Here is a 20976-nt window from a genome sequence, read left to right on the forward strand (position 1 = left end):
TGACCATGAGTTATGGGGAAACATGTTAGAATAGAAAGTTTCATATCTAGAACTATCAGAGGCAAAAGACGGGACCTCTAACGCAGTTAGATTTCACCAAGCACCGTTGGTTGCATTAGTAATTTTTAATCGTGGGTATTGGAGAAACATGTCAGAATAGCAAGTTCTCATAAGATAGTAAGTAGAATAATATTTAGTAGAATATGTAGTATTAATACCTTTTTGACCATGAATGATTGGGAAACATGTTAGAATAGAAATTTTCACATCTAGATCTATCACAGTCGAACGACAGGACCTCTAATGCAGTTAGATTTCAGCAAGCACCGTTAATTGCTATAGTAATTTTTAATCGTGTGTATTGGAGAAACATGTCAGAATAGCAAATTCTCATAACATAGTAAGTAGAATAATACTTAGTAGAATATGTAGAATTAATATTTTTTAACCATGAGTTATGGGGAAAAATGTTAGAATAGAAAGTTTCACATCAAGATCTATCAGAGTCGAACGACAGGACCTCTAACGCAGTTAGATTTCAGTAAGCACCGTTGATTGCGATAGTAATTTTCAATTTTGCAAACAAATAATATAATCATATAATTTTAAATTAATAAATAACAAACACTTTTTTCACTTGGAAGCTTATTAATGACCTTTTGATTAATAGCTTTAACTGGTAGAAGTGTTAAAATAAAGGAAAATAAAATCAGTCATTTTTAATTATATAATTTTATTTTACAATTATTATAGAATTTGTTTTCGTTTGTATACGAACAAATATTTAAGAGATAATAAATTTAATATAACGTTAAAAATTTCAAACCTAAAAATATTTATAATGAAAGTAGATATAGGTTAAAATCTAATATTTTTGGTTGCATCGTAAAGTATAAAGTAGAACAAAAGCTGAAATAAAATTTAAACGTAACTAAAGGGAGAAAAGGAAATGAAGATATGAAGCGTCGACAAGAGCAAGTATATTTAATGTATGTACATAGTTTCCTGCTTTTTTACGCTATGGATATATTGTAAAAAAACTTGACGTTTCTCATGAAATGATTTTGAATTTAAAAACATCATATATGTACATATGGCATATATGTACATAATATATACAACGGCTAGCAAATATTTACTTAAATTTAATTATTTTGTAAAGTACAATCTTTTGTACTATGCTAGAAACGTGAAAAGTACATATCTTTAAAAATTATGTCTAGTACTCATCATAGTATTAATTTTTTAATTTTCTACTTCACACAATTTTTACAAATTTAATATTAACAATTATATACATGTAGACGTGTTTAGACTGTAATTATACCCTCCTCTTTTATCACGATTTCCTTTTAGCGTATGATTCTTTCTTATCGTTATTTTTTACGAGAAAGTTCTTAAGTACAAAATTTAATAAGAAGTTACTTCCGATATTGTTTTCCAAACAATTTTGAGGACAGTTTGATTGAATAAAATAATAAACTATTATCATTTAATACAAAATTTACCAACAAATTAAATTATGTTTTATACGCTTTGTTAAAACATTCAAGCGGCTACTAATGGAGAACAACGAGAATTGGAGGACGTTCTGGTAAATGACAGTACTTCTCGCGGCGCTCGACTGCTAGTAGACGCTTGAAATGGGAAAAACGAAATCCGAACTTTGTTTATAAATTTTCTTTCATGATGTAAATTTCATTTTGTCAATTGAATATATTTAAACCCCCCCCCCCCCCCCCCCCNGCCAAACATCAGACAAGACTCTTGGAAATTTAACAGTCTTGTTCAAAACCGAACAGTTGGCAATCCCAGCAATAATACAAAGAAAATATGAATAGACAGTCGGTCAATTATTCAGTCAATGCAGGTGTGCATAATTAATTTTGTACGACCAATTGCAGAATTGATCGGATATCTTAGATTAATTTCGTAGATTTACAAACCGCAGAGGAAACGTTAAAGTGATAAAGATTTTTCTCGTAAAGAATAACGATAAGAAACGTACGCTAAAAGGAAACTGTGACAAAAGAGAATGGAATAATTACAGTCTAAACGAGTCTACATATATTAGATTGTTAATAAAAGTATTAAGTTTGTAAAAATTGTGCGAAACAGAAAATTAAAAAATTAATACTATAACACTTAATCTAATTTTATGATTATTATTCCTTTACTTTCTTTATTTATGATTCCAGTTCCCGATTAGATTTTTGTCCATCAAATGAAGAAATGTTCAGTAATTAAGACATTTTTGGATTTGACAATTTCGATTGCCCTTCTTAAGAAGAATGACGCTTTGCCTAGTTCGCGTCAATTGTCTTCCATAAATGAAAAGTCTGTGATATTATCACCAAGTGTCGGATGTAATTAACATCTGCGTAAACAAACTTCAAAACCAACAGGCAATTTTGGACTAGAACTTTTCATTTATGGAAGACAATTGACGCGAACTAGGCAAAGCGTCATTCTTTTTACGAAGGGCGATCGAAATTGCCAAATCCAAGAATGTTTTAATTACTGAATGTTTTTAATTATTGAACACTTCTTCTTTTGGTGGACGAAAATCTAATCGGGAACTGGAAGCATAAATAAAGAAAGTAAAAGAATAATAATCATAAAATTAGACGCTTTGCCTAGTCCGTGTCAATTCCATAAATGAAAAGTCTGTGATATCATCACCAAGCGTCGGATGTAATTAACATCTGCGTGAACAAACTTCAAAACCAATAGGCACTGGTTGGTCTCGATTGCTGCTGGAAGCCTTGGGCACTGTAAGAACTTGCAAAAGCCTGATGAGCCTGGTGAGCGTTATAGGGATGAGGTTGCTGAAGGCTCATCGGCGGACTCGGGAGATTCATTCTAGCGCCGCTGGTAATCGCAGCGTTCCACGATGGCGTCACGTTCTCTTGACTGGTTTGTTGCTGTTGGTGCTGCTGCGGCGGCTGTTGCTGCTGCTGCTGGACGGGCGAGACCGGATTAATTGGTAGCTCAGGCGCGTTCAGCTGATCAGGAACGGAGTTCGAGTTGCCGGAATTTGGCCCCATCATAGTCACGAGAGAATTCGGAGTAGGTGGCAATTGATGATGACCGCCGGCTTGGAAGGTAGACGAGGTAGAAGGTACGGGAGACACTTGGTGACTCATGGGAGTAACCGCGGACGATGCCGGCAACAACGAGGCAGGATGATAAGCCGATGCGGTCGTGAAGCTGTACGGTGGAGCGGATGCGATGGACGACGACAGACGCGGGGGATTCCCCACCAGTTGCTGAGACATCGCTGAATGATGGGGATACAGATCAGCAACTGAAACGGAAAACAATGTCAATTACTCCCTCGATGTCGGACGTCGTCGTTATCGTCATAACGTCGCTATAAAAGCTCATTGTAATAATCCGTAAATATGTCTGGGACCCAAACTTTTCAATTTCGCGATTTCGATGCCGCGATTTCGGAATCTGGATTTACAATAAATGTAGTGAGCCCATAACCATTTGTTCTAAGCAATGAAATGTAACGTAATTCCTGAGAAAAGGCGTAATGACGCTTGAAGTTCTCGCCTTATGACGTCGGGAAGCGAGAAAATCCATATTCAAAATTCTTACGGAGGAGAGAGGGAATATACGGTTCGAATAAAAAGTTACAGAAAACACAAAATGACATTTGCGATTCGGCGCGCTTGCAAAATACTCCAAACACTTTCCTCTTTCGTTTGGACAATCAATAAATAAACCGTAGAATTAACGTGACCAAATCACGGCCAAACGGCGGGTTGAAAAGGAGGTCGCGTGTCATGTTAATTTTACGGACGTTACAAGACGACGGCAATGACGACGACAGAAACCTTTTTAGGAATTGCAACGTCCGATAGCGCTGAAACGCTTTTTTCCCAGAAATCACGTCACAACTAAGTGCTCAGAGCGAAAGACTCGAGTCTTACTGCACCTATTGCGGATCCATAATCCTCATAGTCTTTGTCATTTCGGCCGGATAAGAAATAGTCTCGATGCAAAAATCGATTATCCCAAATCCGTCGCACCTTGGTTCGTGGGAAACGGTCCGTCTGACAAGTTCTGAGGGTGGGCGTGAGGATGCGGGTGAACAGGTGGCACGGCCGCCGCAGCGTGAGGATGAGGTGGCGCCGACGAGTGGAGCACGTACGGCGTGGAATACGTCATAGAACTGTAGCCGCCGGTCGTTGAAGAGACCTGCTTGCGAAGTCTGGCTCGCCTGTTGCTAAACCAGACTTGTATTCGAGCCTCTGTTAACTTCGTCCTCTGGGCGAGCTCCTCTCTAGTGTAAATGTCGGGATACTGGGTCCTCTCGAAGGCCTTCTCCAACTCGTCCAGCTGGTGGGCGGTGAAGGTCGTCCGGCTTCTGCGCTGCTTCCTCTTCAGAGTGATGCCCGGCTCACTGTCGCAATCAGATCCGGAACTCGTCTTAACTGAAACAGGTGAGAGTGTTGTTATTGAAACAGGGTGGCACATCCGGATTAGTAGAATTGATCGTACGATGTCTTTCGATTAATTTCCAACGCAGTTCGGTCCGCCTTCGAGTTCAATTCGCGTTGCGATTTGCATGGCGGGAGACTATTGCAAAACACTCGACAGCGCGATTTTCCCGAGCTCAAGGTCGACGGAAAGATTGCGCGATTAAGCCATGAAGCAATTATGAAACGCTCGTTGTCACCCGTTAGCTTTCGAGAGACAAAGAAACCGCGCAAAACAATTTCTACGTATTGTAGACAGCGACGGCGGGAGGGAAAGGCAGGTGAGTCGAGGGAGGTCGCGCGGGAGTGTAAACAAGATCGTAGACCAAGTGTGAAATAAGCATATGGCCCTTCTCTTGCGGTTGAAAGAGGACTCCGAAAGGCAGCGTATCGGTAGGATAGCTGAAACGTCAAGCTTCGACACGGGAGAGTCGTCAAGTCTCGGCCAGAAGAGCAGAAACAAGCGTGTTTGGATCCGAAAATCTCGAATGATGTAAACAAGCAAACAGACAACAATGAGTGAGAAAGAGGCGTGATAGGCACTTAATGACTCTGGAGATTTTTAACAGACCTGACCTATCCCGAGCTGAAATTTTGACGCTACTTGGACGCTTTTAACACGTTCATTGCCAATCACGCGATATCGCGTAATAGATATTTAGAGTAAATAATCCTATTTAGAGTAATAAATCCTATGCACATAATAATAAAAGCATATAAATAATATATTAACTTATTTTGAGCACAACAAAAACTAAATAAAAAAATAAAAAAAATACGAAATTCCAATTTTCGGCTTGGCAATGAACGCGTTAAGGATAATCTATACCTGCTTAAATGGCTTAGAGACCAATAAAACTCTATTTGGACGATACAATTTGTTAACTTCCCTCTCTTGAACTTTCGACTCTATCTTAGATTTAATTTTACCGCTACTTCGAAGCTATAGGTGTTCTCGATATTTCGATTATTAAATTTGTGCGAGTGTTTAAAACATTATGTTTTGACGCTAAATGCAGGGAAATTTAAAACATCATCATGGCCAAAGTAGGAGTAAATTATGTAGAAAAAATTAGTCTTAAATCAGTGATAGAGATTCTCATACATAAGCAAGAATATTATAATCTTTTTAGAATCCGTTTAATCCCGATTTGATTGAGTTTATATTGACGAAAATATTATTTGCGCTCAATTCGAGATGGAAAATCTTCGAAGAATATATAATCATAATATCCTTGCTTATATAGAGGAAAATATCTATCATTGATTTAAGACTAATTTTCAGTGTACATCATTAGAATTGAGTCTATTCCACTATCTTAGTTCCCTACTGTGTTGTAAAATAACAAACGTAACATCGGGTCGAAATTTCGACACTCTGCGCACTGGGAATTTCACCTTAACGGTTCCGCCGTCCACGTTACACTCGAGCTCTCAAAGCGGGCATTCTTTCGCGCGTTTTCATCGCGAGCAGCGGGCCAGATGACGAGCAGACGTCGCAAAGAAACGAGGAGACTTTTTGCTTCCGCGTACGAGCGCACGAGATGCAATCCGTCGGCGCATTTCGGGATTGTCGTCGGTTTCGAGACACGAGTTTACACGGCGCGCGACTAATCGGACGACGACGCCTGACGCCAGGACGGCCCGCGTTAATGCAAATTCGACACGGGCTCTATTCCCGGCCCGTCGTCGTGCTTTTTTTCCCTTCCGCCTCCGCCGCCGTCTCCTGCTCACTTTTCGTTCTCTCGCCGTGCGTCCAGGGTTTCACGAATCCGCCGACACCTATCCGCGAGGATAGAAATAGTGCAGGCGACGACGTGGTCCAACAACCCGCGCGATCGAGCCACGTTCACGTGCGATGAACGATCAGAAATAGCGCCGACGTGCCGGCAGGACCTTACGTGGGCGATCATTTCCTTCCGACGAAATCGGCGCGAAGGCGAGACGAGGTGCGCGAACGAGCGCTCCGGTATCGAGGGATAAAAATAAAACAGCGGGCTGATCGACGGTGTCGGATCGTTCGGCGCTCAGGTGTGGCCCGACTTCCGAAATCGATGGCGATGTTCCATTTACCTGGCGCGTTACATCGTAGCCGTTAATGTTGCAAATGATTTGCGTAATCGTTATTAAGCACAGTAACGCGCGTTATTCGCCGTGTTGACATCATTCGCATTCCTAAGCGGAGCCAAACGGGGCTTCTTGGCGCGAACAGGGAGGTTTCACTGAAGTCGAATTTTTGCCACGGACAATCCGCGTTACGTCTTGCGCGAAACTTCCGCTCTCTTCGGGCGAAGCAGTGACTACGTTTCTAATCGGCAATCAGCGAAACATATCTGTCACTGATGCGTATTCATCGTCTTTCAGCGAAAATATCCCCGCTTAGCTCCACCTACAGTCCTCACATTTCATTATATTACACATATATGATTATCGTTATTATTTTCGTTGATTCTGGTTGGAGGAAATAAAATGTTCACCCTGATAATAAAATGTTAGGCCTACGATTTGAGGGATAAAATTACCTGGGAATCAAGATGTAACGCTTTTCCTGCAATTACTGCGTACAAAAGATACGCAAAGTCTGAACCCATTTACCAAACAAAAACTATTCAATTGATTAATGAGCATGCATGCTGCAAGAAAATGAAATAGACAACCTTTTGCCTTCGAAGTATCTCTGAATAAGAGTCTATCAAGTTCTTGCCCATTTCCTGGGCAATATTGTTACAACTAATGAGAATGATGAGAATGCATTAATACCAGACAGTAACTGGGTGGATGTCTAAGAAAGCTGCGTACATTTCTACCAAGGAGTGACCACTGTTATTAACAGCCTGATTTAATAAGGTAACTGGTTTCCTAGCGGCAACCAGTCTACAAAGACAATAAATGCAAATAGGTAATAAACTTAATGAATGTAAGCAATTTAAAGAAAACGCAAGAAACTACGACTCTTGCAATTCTTTTTTCGCGACGCAGGATTGAGAGGTCTATAACGTTATTTCAGCATCAAGATCGCTTTATTCTAAGAGTGAGAAAGTAAGATTTTAGAAAGCAAAACCTGCAGTATTCCACTATCTATTATTAACTGAATCCTCACAGCAAAATTCTCCCGATTGCAGTGCTGTACTTATAATTGATCCCAACGTTTTTCAATGCTGACACACTGATACCATTTCTGCGCTGTCGTGTTACAAAGAGGTTTTCGGTATCACAGTGATAATACCGTCCGAGAGTTTGCTGCGTGCGGTGACGAATTTACATGGCGACTTCGTCCTGACGCCGGTCGATCGGCAAACCTGGCAATCATTCATCCCGCAGCTAAATATCGGGTTCCGAAAACTTCGGGAATTACCGGCCGGCTGCGAAACGCTTAGTCCTGCGAGGGATATAATTTCTATCCTGATTTTTCAGATTCGCCCGGATCGCGCACGGACGCGCCGACGAAAACAACAGCCGCGAAAATCTCGCGTGTGATATCTCTATCAGAATCGTGAAAGATCGAGATCGAGATTCGTTCGTGCAATTTGTGATTTACCGGCGGTGGTTCACTCCCGCAAGTGCGTTGCGAGATTACGAGCCAGAAGAAATCGACGCCCTCCTTGAGCGCGATAGATAAATCACGCCACGACGTCGATACTGCATCCGATCATGCAACTGTTCGTGATATGATTATCACTGCGTCGTACATAAACCTTTCTTCTTTGTGACTCTGTATCAAAATATAGGCTGTCCGATCATTTTCCCGTTCCACTTAGCACTTCCCTGATTTTACCCGCTCCAAAGCAGCAATACGTACACGTGTATTTATTCATGTCGTATTTAGCTCACTTCATATGACAGCAGATTCAAAAGCAGAGGTCTCGAGTTTCGAATTCCATCAAGGTAAGTGTGTTTTTCAAATACGATGCAAGTTAATTTAATTAAACGCAATTATATATATATATGAATACTTCATAGGCAAAATTATTGAATGGTTGAACACTTGGGGATTAAAATGATGCAAAAGAAGCATTAAAATAATAACAAAGGAAAAACAAATACAAATGAAGAAAGTAAAACAATACAAACGAATGATTAATGCAAAAGAAGCAATAAATAATATCTCTTTTCATTGTTTCTACTGTCAGATTTTACTGATGGAAATAGTCGCTGCTGTTAACAGAAGTTTTCAGCGAAATTTCACTGATTTGCAGTGCTATACTTTTAATTATGATTACCGGTGATTATCAGACTGCTTCTCAGTGGTAATACATTTTAGAGAATATTCCTCTTGCGAAAACGTCAATTATCAATGATATAACCGAACCAAAAAAATCTCACAATCATTCCGTCTACCTAACAATTATCAATCTATCTTACACACTTGCATTGGTCTATTTTACAATTATTGGTTACCGTGTGAAACATTTATTTGTCGGTGAACTTTAATAAATAACATTCCGCTACTCTGCGAAATCAATACAGGACCTGATCCTTTATCTCTGTAATATCAATTTACAGTAATATTATTAAAATGTCGCACGCCACCCTGGTCCAGTTGCCTCCTTAGTTTACACGCATTGTTATACCGTGCGACGCGTTTCGCACGCGAGAGAAAAAAACAATCGGACACGTTCGGCGAACAAAGGCGTCACTTCTTCTCGACAGCGCCGGCAGCACGACGCGCATTCACAGTTCCGTGGACGTTTAATAGACGGCGTGCCTTTTCGCTCCTTCCTCACCTCTCCGTGTTATTTCTGCCCCAGTTTCTTTATTTTTTTTCCTCTTTTTTTCTTAGAGGAGGCGGAGGGGTCGCCCGACCGTCAGAACGATCGACTTACAGACATAGGATTCCTCCCTGCCCTCCTACTAATCGTGGTCCCTTTCATCTTCGCCGGCTGACAGACTCTCAGCAATCTCAGGGTGAATCCGTGTCGGTATACATTTCATTTGTCTTGTCAGCGTGGTGGGAAGCTACCCCTCGTAGCGCCGATTTGTATCCGCATCTCGTGAGAATTTCTTTCCGCACGTCAGACGCGCGTCCCATTCTAGGTTCGTTCTACCGTTTTTCCTCAATAGAGTTAGAAAACCGCTTGGCCAAAATTGGCAAAATGCGTCTCACTCTAAACAACAATGGGATAAACGATTCCATCGGTGTAACTGAATTTTCTGTTGCCTGGGAACCAGACGAATACTCGGTTGCGGGAACAGATTCCTGCCGGTTTCCACTCAGTCAACTATTCTTAGTTGTCTCGATCGAGTTTTAATGCGGCTAAATGTTTATACAAATGTTCTCAGTCGCGGCAACAGAGACAGCTCGACAACATTTCTCCTTATCGGGTTTTCATCTGGTCCCTATTCGGTCGCAGCGACTGAGATTTTTTTCGTGTATAAATAAGAAAATCTCTTCAATTCGAGTGACTCGGCTGTCACTTTGCCCAGTGAAATTTCATCCCGGACAATTTAGAGACTGCGACGCACGCATTAGTTCGTAAAATGACAAACCCATCGTTTTATTCTTCCCGGTGTGATTTTCCACCGATCTAATCGAACTCTCTCATCTCGGAACGATCCCTTTAACATTTCCTCCTCGACACTTCGAGAAACCGGGAAAATCGCAGAAAAGGGAAGCCCGATTCTCATGTAGGCCGTCAGTCATTAGACGCGCGTCCTTCGTCGCCCGTCGATTCTCTCGAGGACGCGGACTAAGGCCCATCGCGCCTTACGTGCGCGAGTCAGGCCCGGTACGCGCGTACAACACACGTGGGCATGTGCCGGGCGGCGAGAAAATTACAGAGCCGGCCCGGTGCGGCCGGCCGGCTACCGGAGGGAGGCGAGCCGGACTGCGTACCGGAGGCGAACCGGCAATTTCCGAGACCGAGAAACGCGCGGCCGATTAATACGCGGGCATTTAATTTACTCATTCACCGTTCGCCGAGCCTGGTGGGTTCCACACGGTGGTCCAGGTGATGAGGCGTGCCGCGCGTACGTCGGCGGATTCGAGCTCCTTTCACCGTGCCGTTTGCATCCTCGGATTCGCCGATCCAACTGGGTCAGTAGTGGGTGGTTTGGCGGCAACGACTCTCCTCTACGATGTTCAGTTTGCCCCCCAAATTTCTTGCAGCGAAATTCCATTCGAAAAGTAGACCGACAGCGAAGTCGAATTCTAGTGGTTTTTCGCGGATGTAGAGTGAAACTTCTCCATTTTGAATCGTTGAATCGTCGGAGGGAGAAATCCACCCGAATCGATTGGAAAATCCACTCTTACGACTCCGAGGGGCGATATTTTCACTACTGCTTGAATTTTTCTCGCTTTTATTTTTCCAGCGGAATTTCGCTCGAAGAAACTTAAATAGCATGACACACCTGTGATACGTCTGGTTGATCTCGCTGCACCTTCGGCCGTAACGTGCGATTCGTAAAATATGATATATCCATTTCTGGTTTTGATTTTGCGAGACGAGTTGCCGGCGGCGTGACAAATTCGAAGAAGGGCTCTCACCTTCCCGCTATTCTCGCGTTACTCACGCCGCGCCGTGTTTCGGCCGATTTTTGCGGATTCGCGCGTCTCGCCGCGTCGTGACGCTCGCAAGAAGCATAAAGGAACGGCTGATTCAATTTTAAGAGGCGTCGCGTAACGAGCAGCCGCGGCCCGCTTATACGAGTCGATGTCGTTATAATCCAATTCCATGTGCGAGAATACTCGGCGTCGGGCTGATTCGCCGATTCCCGGCGATCATCAATCTCCGTTAGGACGCGGGAAGAAACTCGGGCAGTCGAGAAACCGGGCGGACACCCGCTCGAGAAACTCGCCGTCGCCATTAGCGCAGGGAATTTCGAGCGAGCAGTGAATAACCCCCGGGAGGAAGGTGTTCCAGTCGGTGTGATAGAGACACAAAGGGTCCGCTGTTTCGTTTGATTCGGAATAGGGAGTTAATTCCGTGCGGCGGATCGGAGAATTATGCGCCGTCTCGAGAAGACCGTTTCTTTGCATTGACGTTGTTTAACCGCCCATTAAATGATGAAAAAGAAGCGTCCGGTAAGAGGACTTGCTCGTGTGCAAAAATTGTCTACGTAATGGCGGCACGCAGATTTGGGAAAATTAAATACTCAACCAAAGGAAAGGATAAGAATCTAATCGCGGCCGTTGCAGCGACATACTATTTTTTATTTACGATGAGAAACTCCCTCCAAGGTTATTATTGGAGATGTACCTTCGGATATCTCGTAATCCGTGTGTTAATTATGTTAAATATATAATTACGACGTTAGTAAAATAAATGTGTGATAAAATCAATACACTGGAATAAGAATGATTTGACAAATATTTAATAAGAGGACGAAAGAGAGTGTATCGGAACTTAGGTAACTCAAAGCAGTCGACCAGTAAGCGGAAGGTCCTGAATTCTATTTCCGGTTCAACAAACTTCAACTTCCGATACACTTGTCCCTCCGATTCTTACAGCTTAGAGGGATATCGATCGTGTAACTTTTCTCTAGGACAGAAATGTGAAAAATGAAAAATGAAAAGTGAAATGTTTTCAAATCAGGAAATATATACTTTTCATGAATTCACGCTAGAAGATTCATGACCAACATCCAGGTGATTATTCGGTTTAATTTTCGGCTCCAGGTAAAAAGCATTTGCCGGCGAACGAATATAGAGACGTGTTAGATTAGTAAATATATTCAGGACGAATGTAAAGTCAGGTTGGCCGAACTGTGAGATATGAAGCGAACTGAAGCGCAACATCATCTTGACAAACATCGATAACATTTAATAAAAGAGAATGTAGCAAAGCGGAAACTTGAGTAGTTTAGTGATAAGAACAGTCTTCCGGCAAGCGAAAGGTTGCCGGATTCGATTATCGGTCCAATCAACTACAGCTTTCGACTTTTCCTTCCGATCCTTACAAAATATATGACTGTCGTGTGTATACAATCAATATACAAATAAAATTGCAAGGCAAGTAAGAATCTAATACCGATGTATAAGCAACTATATTTACTTATCAACTGAAACAGTTGTTTTCTCACTTCAAGGTTACAAGCTAAACATGCCGATATATTATATTAAATTCAATTAAATTCGCCGAACGTTTCGGTCCCGCTTCGAAAACGTTTGACAACAACCTCTATTCGCATATTAACTGTATGTATACACACACACGCACACATCACAAGAGTCATATATTTCGTAAGAGGAAAATATATCGGAATCAGGAAAGAAAAATATATCGGAATCCGGAGTTGATTGAAACGTTGATATAAGAAAACAGCCGTTTGCGTCAATATGATTGCTTATGAGGGTAACGGAAATAGACGAAGACCTTTTTCCGAAAGAATATAAAGTCGTTCGACGTCGTTGAATTTTGTTTAAAGAAGGTCCTCGCGTGACGATAAGGGAAATAGTGGTTTGAAATCTTCTTACCCTCGCCAATTCTCGCGTCATCCTCGGTGTCGCGACCTCTGATCAGCCGGGAAATCGCGGATACGCTGGGCGCGTTCGCCTTCTCGCAGATCCCTTCCTTGACCAATCGATCCCTGATCTCCCAGGAGAAGACGCTCGGGTTCTCGCGCTTGTACTCTTCGATCTTCGCCTCGACTTCCGGCGTGGCAACTCGCGGTTTGCTACCGCCGATTACGCCGGGCCGAATGCTTCCAGTCTCCTGATAGCGATTCAAGATCTTCGAGACGCAACCATGGGATACACGGAGCTGCCTGTCCTCAGCAGGGCGCGATTAGAGATAAACGTTAGGCATTGTTCTACTCTATGAGAAGAACTGTCGTATAATTTTACTTGAGAGAATCTTTGACAGGAATGTACCTCGATATAACGCAAGGTCTGATACCCGACGCGGCCATCTCGACGATTTTAAGCCTGATGTGATTGGGCAGCGGTCGTCCGTTGATGAAGACTCCGCCAAGCTGATTCACGCGGCCTTGTCCTGGTATCGTGCCGAGATCTGAATAAATAATTTTGCTATGTATTTATCGTGTTTGAACACAATCATGTAAATGCAAGCCCCCCAATTTCAACGTCGATTATCGCACTGTAGTATACACAACATGCATTCAATCAGCTAAGCGAGCAGAACAGAAAATAATACGTCTATGTATAGATGTTTGTCTGTGCTTTATAATTAGACATTTATAAGTGCTATGCGAAAAAACAGAGATAGATTGTTAGATGAATAGATGAATTGTTAGATGGGTCAAACGTGCAATACTTACAGAAATGATGTGCAAAATTATGCAGCATTTTTAGAAAGAAGAATGATAAGAATTAAATGATAAGAATTAAAGAATGATAAGAAAGGCGTTATTCGGAATGTTTTCTTAAAGATTTCTTTGATTGACACAAAAATATGAACTATGAATTCAGAATAGTGTATTTTACGAAGAGCGTTTTTAATTATAAAGAAGGAGTGAGTCTAACAAAGAATCGAACGAAAATTCGAATAAAATGATTTAGAAAACGCGAGAACTTCGTATGCGAACTTTAAAATGTCACATTGCTTATAGATAATGTTTTGCCAAAATATAGAAGTGTATAGTTTCAATTAAAGTATCCAAGCTGCATTACTCCTTGAATGAGGCCGATCGACGAACACGTGGACACATATTCGGATTTTTTTCTTTATTTATTCGGATATTCGGACTTCTGTATTTATTTATTCGCGTGAGCACGCGCAATATAGTATCCTCGGAATAGCGGAAAAAAATAAATTCCATTGTATTGTTATACCGTATTGTGAAGACATCCCATGTTGGTTACACGTATAAAAAATTTGGAAATATTTCGTACACAGTGAGAATGGACGACGTAGAAATTTTTTGGAAAAAAGTCTCCGTCAATGATCCGTGGAAAAAAAAATATTTCTCCCGAATCCTTGATCAATTCAGGTTTCTCCGATATCTATAACACACCAATAGGGTACGTTTCGCAGAAACTGAATATCTGTGTGGATTTAACAGCGCGGAAATTGGCTGGATCTCGACTCGACGACTCTGTCACTCTTCGAGTGATAGATCTCGTTGAAATTATACGATGCAACAAAACGATACATGTCATTCGGGAAGCAATAATAAAGCTAAAGCAAACACTGACATGTCTTTAACTATTTGTGCATCGAATATTTTTCGTCGTTTACTTTCTTCTAACCCTTCTTATTATTACTATTCTTATTACTGTTATTATTTACTTATTACTTACTTAATACTACTCTTTACTCTTCTCACTCTCCTTACTTTTTTGTTATCCTTACGAGGCTTCCACCCACAAATATTTCCTCTTGGCAAAATCTATTATATTTTCGTTCGAGTTGCGCCACTTCGTCTAATGACCTTTTACCGATCAAGAGCAATGGAGATTTATTCTATTAAAAGATACATCATATATATATATATATATATAATATAATATATGTGATATTTATCAGTGTAACACAATATATGCATATATCATTTCCATCATTAGTTAGTTTACGAAAATTTGTCCATTCGACGGTCGTGATAGAACGTCTCAATAAATAGTGCGAAAAAATGAGGCAGCGGGAAGTCGCGTCTGCGAACATTCGCACGCGAATCGGAGAGAACGAAAGACAGAAAGAGAGAGAGAGAGAGAGAGAGAGAGAGAGAAAGATACGCGGAGGGCGAGTAAGAAGGAAGGAAGGAGAGTTATAAGCGCGAGTCGTTGGCGCGTATTGAGCGACAGCGCCGTAACTACCGATAAGTCCAATAAATCCCGCGCGGTTTACGACGTACAACAATGATAGCGTATAATTTGCTTGGCTTATTTAATTTCGCGTTACACGACGACGATCTCGGCCCCGATCTCGCCGGTCTCATAGCGGCTGGCAGGAACGCGCGCGCTCGAGGAAATAGAGTCGTTGCGATTTTTACTGCCGGCAAGGCGGCGCGCAGCGCAGACGCTAACGCGAACTTTAAAGGCGCGGCTGCGCGATCGCGATTTAAGTTTCAAGGTGAAACGCTCCGGCGACCCCCCTCCTCGTCCGTAATGAAAAAAGGGAAGAGAGAGAGAGAGAAAAAGGAGGGAATATTTCGTCGGGGTTCCGGGTACTTTTGAGAGGAGAGCGGGGCGTCGATCAAGCTCGCTCGCGACGATATTATTATCGCCGAGAGCGAGTAATGGCGGGTAATAACGAAACGATCGGGATCAGCAAAAAGGGGACGCGCGCAATCGCATGGAAAAACGCGCGCTCGCTCTTACGACCGGCTCGCGATAAACGGGCGAAAAAAGGGAATCTCAATGACAGAGCGCGACGAAAAGTCGGATCGTCCAGGCGAGACGGCAGCGATCTCCTTCGTTAGCGGCGACACTCTTATTAGTTACGACGATACGGTTACGTGTGTTGTTAACGTAATCAACTCATTAGCCATCGGCGTTATTCATGCTAATCGATTTACACCGATGCTCCAAAGGAACGCGCTTCGCCAACCGTGTGTCGCAAAACGCGGAACAGCCTTGACTCGTATCGCGCGTGGAAATCCCGCAAAAAGTCGTCGGCATCCGTGGATAACAAGATGAGGCACCATAGAAAATCTCATCCGCGTGATAACTCAGCCGCCGTGGCCGTCAGTGTGGTTCAACGTTTCGCGCGAGGATTTCCCGAGATGCGCGGGAAGATCGCGAGATCGCGGACTTACGGATTGCCTCCGTCGTGGAAGCTGAAAAATCCTTTCTTTCTCATTTCCCGAATCGAAGTTTTCAATTCCACATTAAGCCCTCAAGCGGAGAAAACGGAAATAATCTCTCACTTGTAACATCAATGGAGTACATTAGAAGATCTTGGAAGATTTAATGTAGAATTAAACTAGACTTGACCCTCGAAAGGTAAAGGTTGGGATCGGATACGACCCCATAGCTTGTTTATTTTACAGCATACACGCGCTGTTTCTCTTCTTAAGGATTGTTTCATGTTATTATTCCCTTCTCTTACCCATTTCCTACATTGATTGCGTGAAAAGCGAGCGAAACCGAGCATGCCCGAGTCGAGATTTCAATCTTAGTTTAAGTCTAATTTAATTCTGCATTAAGTGTTCAAAAGTCTTCCGTTCTGCTTCTTCGGCGCTATAAATGGGAAAGTTATTGCCGTTTGTTTTCCACTTGAAGACTTAATACAGAACTAAAATTTACGCTCCGGAGGAGCTGAATTCTCTGCGTAATATTACGGAGCTTCTTTGGTGCCACAAGTGGAAACATTTCCGTTTTCCCCACTTGAAAGACTGTACATAAAATTCCAAATTTCAACTCGAATGGAGTCGGATCCAACCCCACTTTTCTGACTGATACATTGAAAATCCACGTTGCCGTTAGAAAGTTAATACTTGCGTTCAGCGGAAAAAGCAGTTTGATGAGCGCTTGACTATTTTTTATGATTTGAGCATTATGATTTGAGCATTTTATGATTCGAGGATTATGATTGGAGCATTCGTTCAGATCTTTCATCGATCCAGGAGAATGTATCAATCGGAAACAATAATCACCAAGCGCTTGTTAAGCTGTCTTCTCTGCTGAGCGCAAGCGATAGGACTAAAATTCCGACTCGGGGTTCCCCCTATCTCGGCGGGTCTTTCGCGCGAGATCGCCGGTAGTACGTATGCAATTACTTTAATAGCAACCGATACGCCACCACGTAAGTACCGCGCTTGCGTCACGGAGAGCAGGCGCACCGACGCAGATGAAATTCATTCCGCAGTTTCTAACGCCCACAAAATTACTCGCTGCGAATTACTTGTCATTTATAAAGCCGAGGAGGAGGAAGCGAGCGCGATTCCGCGGCTTTCACTTTCCCGGATACAAAGGTGTCGCCCCCTCGCTAAGTAAATCGATTCGTGTAAAACACGCCGATCCCGCGATAAACGAACGGTCCGAGCGTGATTATCTTTCGCGCGGACGCCGGCCGAGAGTAACACACACACACACACACACACGTCGCTGACGTGTTCCAGGTGGGTGAAAATATAGATATTGCGATTTCCCACATCACACACACGCACACCTCTCGCGACGTTGTCGGCGCTGTGGCGTCGCCGGGAGACGAGGAACGCAACGGTCGCACGCTTTCGTTCGTAATTAAACACATTTCCGCGTAAAACACTTTGTCGCGTAAGACAAAGGACAAGCGGGCTTCGGACGGCGGACCACGCGACCGGCAAAAAGCCGTCCGCAGAAAAAGGAAACCGCTATCCGATTGCGCAGAATAGCGCCGAGAGGCTTGCATAACCGCAGTGGCCATGCATCGCCGCGGGTGCAATCGACGGTCGAAAAACTATGCATGTCCGGCGATAGCGATCGCGCTCCCACGCAAGTAGGCTTTTTCGGTTTAACCGATCGGTTAACAAAACGAGACCACGAGGAGATACCGGACCAGGCTTGGCTCCTCGTGTGTTACCTTCCGTGAACGCTTTTCCGTAAATCGCGGATTTTTCAAGAGCGAAAAGAAGCTCCCCGGCGGGAGCCCAACCGCTCGCGCGCGATGCGAGTCATAAATCAATACGATCATGGAATTACGGGGTTGAGGAGAAAAAGGAAAACGAATATTCTGCATTCTACCGCAAAGTAATTAATGACCGTCGTTGCTGAGCGTCTTTCTTCGGTTTTTTTTTTTTTGCGTCGGGGATTTTACGGAAGCGCGTTCGTCGAGCTGCTAATCGTCCGCCATCATTTACACCGGCGCGATTTCCGCGAGCGTGCGTTCTTTCGCGTCTCTCGTTTCCAACTGGTAAATTATCACGACCGGTTGTTAATTACCCGCGCAAATTATACGCTCGGACACTGACAAATCGCGTTATTTAATTAGCAAGACCCGTCGTTATGTATGACCCGTCGTCGCGCGCGAATATCGCCGGCTGACTCCACGTGACGAAACAACCATCGGAAGAGAGAGAGAGAGAGAGAGAGAGAGAGAAGAAGAAGAAGAAGAATAAACACTTCCCATCCTCGCAGTTCCTGTTATTTTTTCTTCGAGTAACGTCGGGTGTGAGACGTTCAGTGGATGCTGCTCGGATACAGCACATACAGAAGTCAATCTCGACAATAAAGCTCTAAATTTATGACACAATAAATGGCAGGTCGTATAAATCTACTTGGGACAGCTTCTTGATCTTTTTGCCCTCAAAAACTCTCTATTTCACCTTCCCGAACTAACAATGGGGCGCTGAGTGGACGACTAAACCATTAATTCTTTTTGCAGGCTTCTTACCGCCATCCGCATTTCTCCGAGATATAAAAGTTTCCGTTTCTCCTGTTTTCTATGGCGTGGAAAAAATTTTCGAGATCGCGCAAAAACTTCCCACGAGACGCGCAAAAAGTGTTAGTAAAATTTCTTATGTTTTAATAAAAACAGCTTGTCAATGGACACTCACAAAGAGTGCCCAAACTAAAAGACGGAATATCGTGCTCGCGATCGAGAAGTTTCCCAATCAGTTTCACAATAGACCCGCGGGAAAGTATTGACGATATCATGTTTGTCGAGCGATAAGGAGTCTACACGGGCTACAGAAGTCTAACTTCAAGATTACCCGACGGTAAATAAATAAGACAGAATCTAATTTAGACGCGTCCTTGCTTCTCAAAGCGTATTAAATTATACATTATAAATTAAACACGAACATTTCTCCATCGTGTAATGTTTCAAGATTTCGAGTTCCTCTAATCAACATCGTATCACACTTATATCGATATCCCGGTTTCATTTTGTACCGTTTATTTATTTGTTGCTCCGTTCATTAAATTTCTCCCAAATAAACGCTACTTCTTCGTGCATTTTCAGTATCTTTGTCAACGGTATTATTTCTTTTACGCGGAGAAAAACAAGAAACATCCCTCCGGCTGTCTAAAGAAGACGTCGGATATTGAGAAAATTGTGAATGAGAGAATAACACTGGTGAAAAGGGAGCTCCCGGCCCAAGAAATCATTGAGTAATTTATGACGGTCATTAACATCAATGCTCCAGTCGTTTTAAAGCAGATATACTTCACAGGGGATGTTCCAAACAAGATGTTGTGAAAGAGGCAACGACGATGAGGTCGGAAACTTTTGTGTCTCAAACCAGGCAGGTATCGCAAACTGATGTTTTGTCAGTTACCTTCGAGTTATGTTAAGGTACTTAACTCCAACCGGATCACATTTTAGGCACGTTTAGTGCTCTCTTTTAGTTAATTTCTCACGGTTTGACTATATTGTATGTGTGTATGTGTGCATGTGTGATCTCAAGTTTAAATCTCTAACGAAATGGAAATATATTAAATTAATAATAATGTAAATAATAGAATATAATACAAATTGAAATTGATTACATAAAGAATATAATTTACGTGTGAAAGAAAATACGTGAAAGAGAAACAAGATGAAAGTAGTAAGAGGCGGCAGGCATATCGCGAAAATGAGTAAGAAGCCAATTGCTCAAAGCAAACGCAGCTGAAGCTGGTAACATTACCTTGGAAGGAATATGTGGTGAAGCATGGTCGCATCATCGGGGTGTTAATGGTAATCGTCATCTCAGCCAGTCCGGGCCGCCAAGGAAAGGTAATTCGGACGAGTTCCCTCGGCACCGAATACGACGAACGCCACTTATCGCACCTCACTGAACGGTATCGCAGTACTTCAATAAGGACGACTACGACAGTCCTCTCATCGCCCGCGCTCTTCCACAACGTTCACGCTTTACGAACGGTTCTATTCCATCGGCGATCACGGCGTGAAGCACGGAAGAATGAAAAATCGAAATGACGGTCCATCCAAAGTATCCAACTCGCAACTTCGAATGCTTCTCTTCTCTTGGGAAAGAGTCAATTCGTACTGTCCCCCACGTTTCCGCCTAACTGACCCGACGCTTCGCGACGCTTGCCGAAGCAAGTCTGTGTGATTCGTCACCAGGCTGCCAAACGGCTCAGATAGATCTTGAGAGATCGACTCGTTGATCCTGACTAAGCTTCGCAGGGATGAGGTATCGGGGATAACTGACGACCGGCTGCTCCCACCACCCGTTCGGCAGATAGCTCTCTCCCCATGCTGCGGCCAACTTCAGTGGGGAACTCGTCGCTTACTCGGCCGACGTGGGATCCTGCCGCTTAGTCGAACGGCAAGAGAGACCTGCGTTCTCAACACCGTCATTAACAACGACCAATCGGGCACGGAGAGAACCCGGGTTAGTCCACGCCTCTGGTTCACGCCCATTTACTACCAGACGATGGGCACCTTGGGCGACTCTACCGTCGCACTTTTACGACCAACATGCGGCGTACTTAGGTATATCCTCGCGCTCCTCTATCCCTCAATGGACGCGAGCTGGAGGGTCGATTCTCTCCCGTTCCCCGCGCGCACCCCGCGATCTTTTCGCGAGTCTCCTTGTTTTGTCCATTCGATCATCGGCTCGATCAGAAGCCGGGGGAAAAGGTTCGCAAACTATCTTGAGAATCGACACACAGGCTGCTCTTTTTACTTGAACCTGTACTGTACTAGTTCGAGGAATGTAC

General features: G+C 43.2%; 1 protein-coding gene across 1 annotated transcript; it reads right to left on the bottom strand.

Annotated features, from left to right (window-relative positions):
- Nucleotides 1-2186: 2186 nt before the first annotated feature.
- Nucleotides 2187-19998, bottom strand: LOC106750700 (protein gooseberry-like). Its single transcript, XM_014631201.1, has 5 exons — nt 19938-19998; nt 13300-13438; nt 12904-13193; nt 4041-4445; nt 2187-3307 (listed from the first exon to the last, which is right to left on the bottom strand). Exons 1-5 carry the CDS (start codon nt 19996-19998, stop codon nt 2721-2723), a joined length of 1482 nt encoding a protein of 493 aa, XP_014486687.1. The 3' UTR covers nt 2187-2720.
- Between the last annotated feature and the right edge of the window lie 978 nt (nt 19999-20976).

Source organism: Dinoponera quadriceps, unplaced genomic scaffold (genome assembly GCF_001313825.1).
Source record: "Dinoponera quadriceps isolate SergipeBrazil2010 unplaced genomic scaffold, ASM131382v1 scaffold5144, whole genome shotgun sequence".
Classification (NCBI taxonomy): Eukaryota; Metazoa; Arthropoda; class Insecta; order Hymenoptera; family Formicidae; genus Dinoponera; species Dinoponera quadriceps.

Bases quoted from the DNA above. Each gene is read 5' to 3' on its own strand.
- LOC106750700 (XM_014631201.1), bottom strand. From the start codon at position 19,998: ATGACGATTACCATTAACACCCCGATGATGCGACCATGCTTCACCACA. The intron at 4,446-12,903 runs GTAAGAAGATTT...CACCTGTTTCAG, and splicing joins TGACGCGAGAATTGGCGAGG to TTAAGACGAGTTCCGGATCT. The intron at 3,308-4,040 runs GTGCGACGGATT...TTTCCGTTTCAG, and splicing joins ACCGTTTCCCACGAACCAAG to TTGCTGATCTGTATCCCCAT.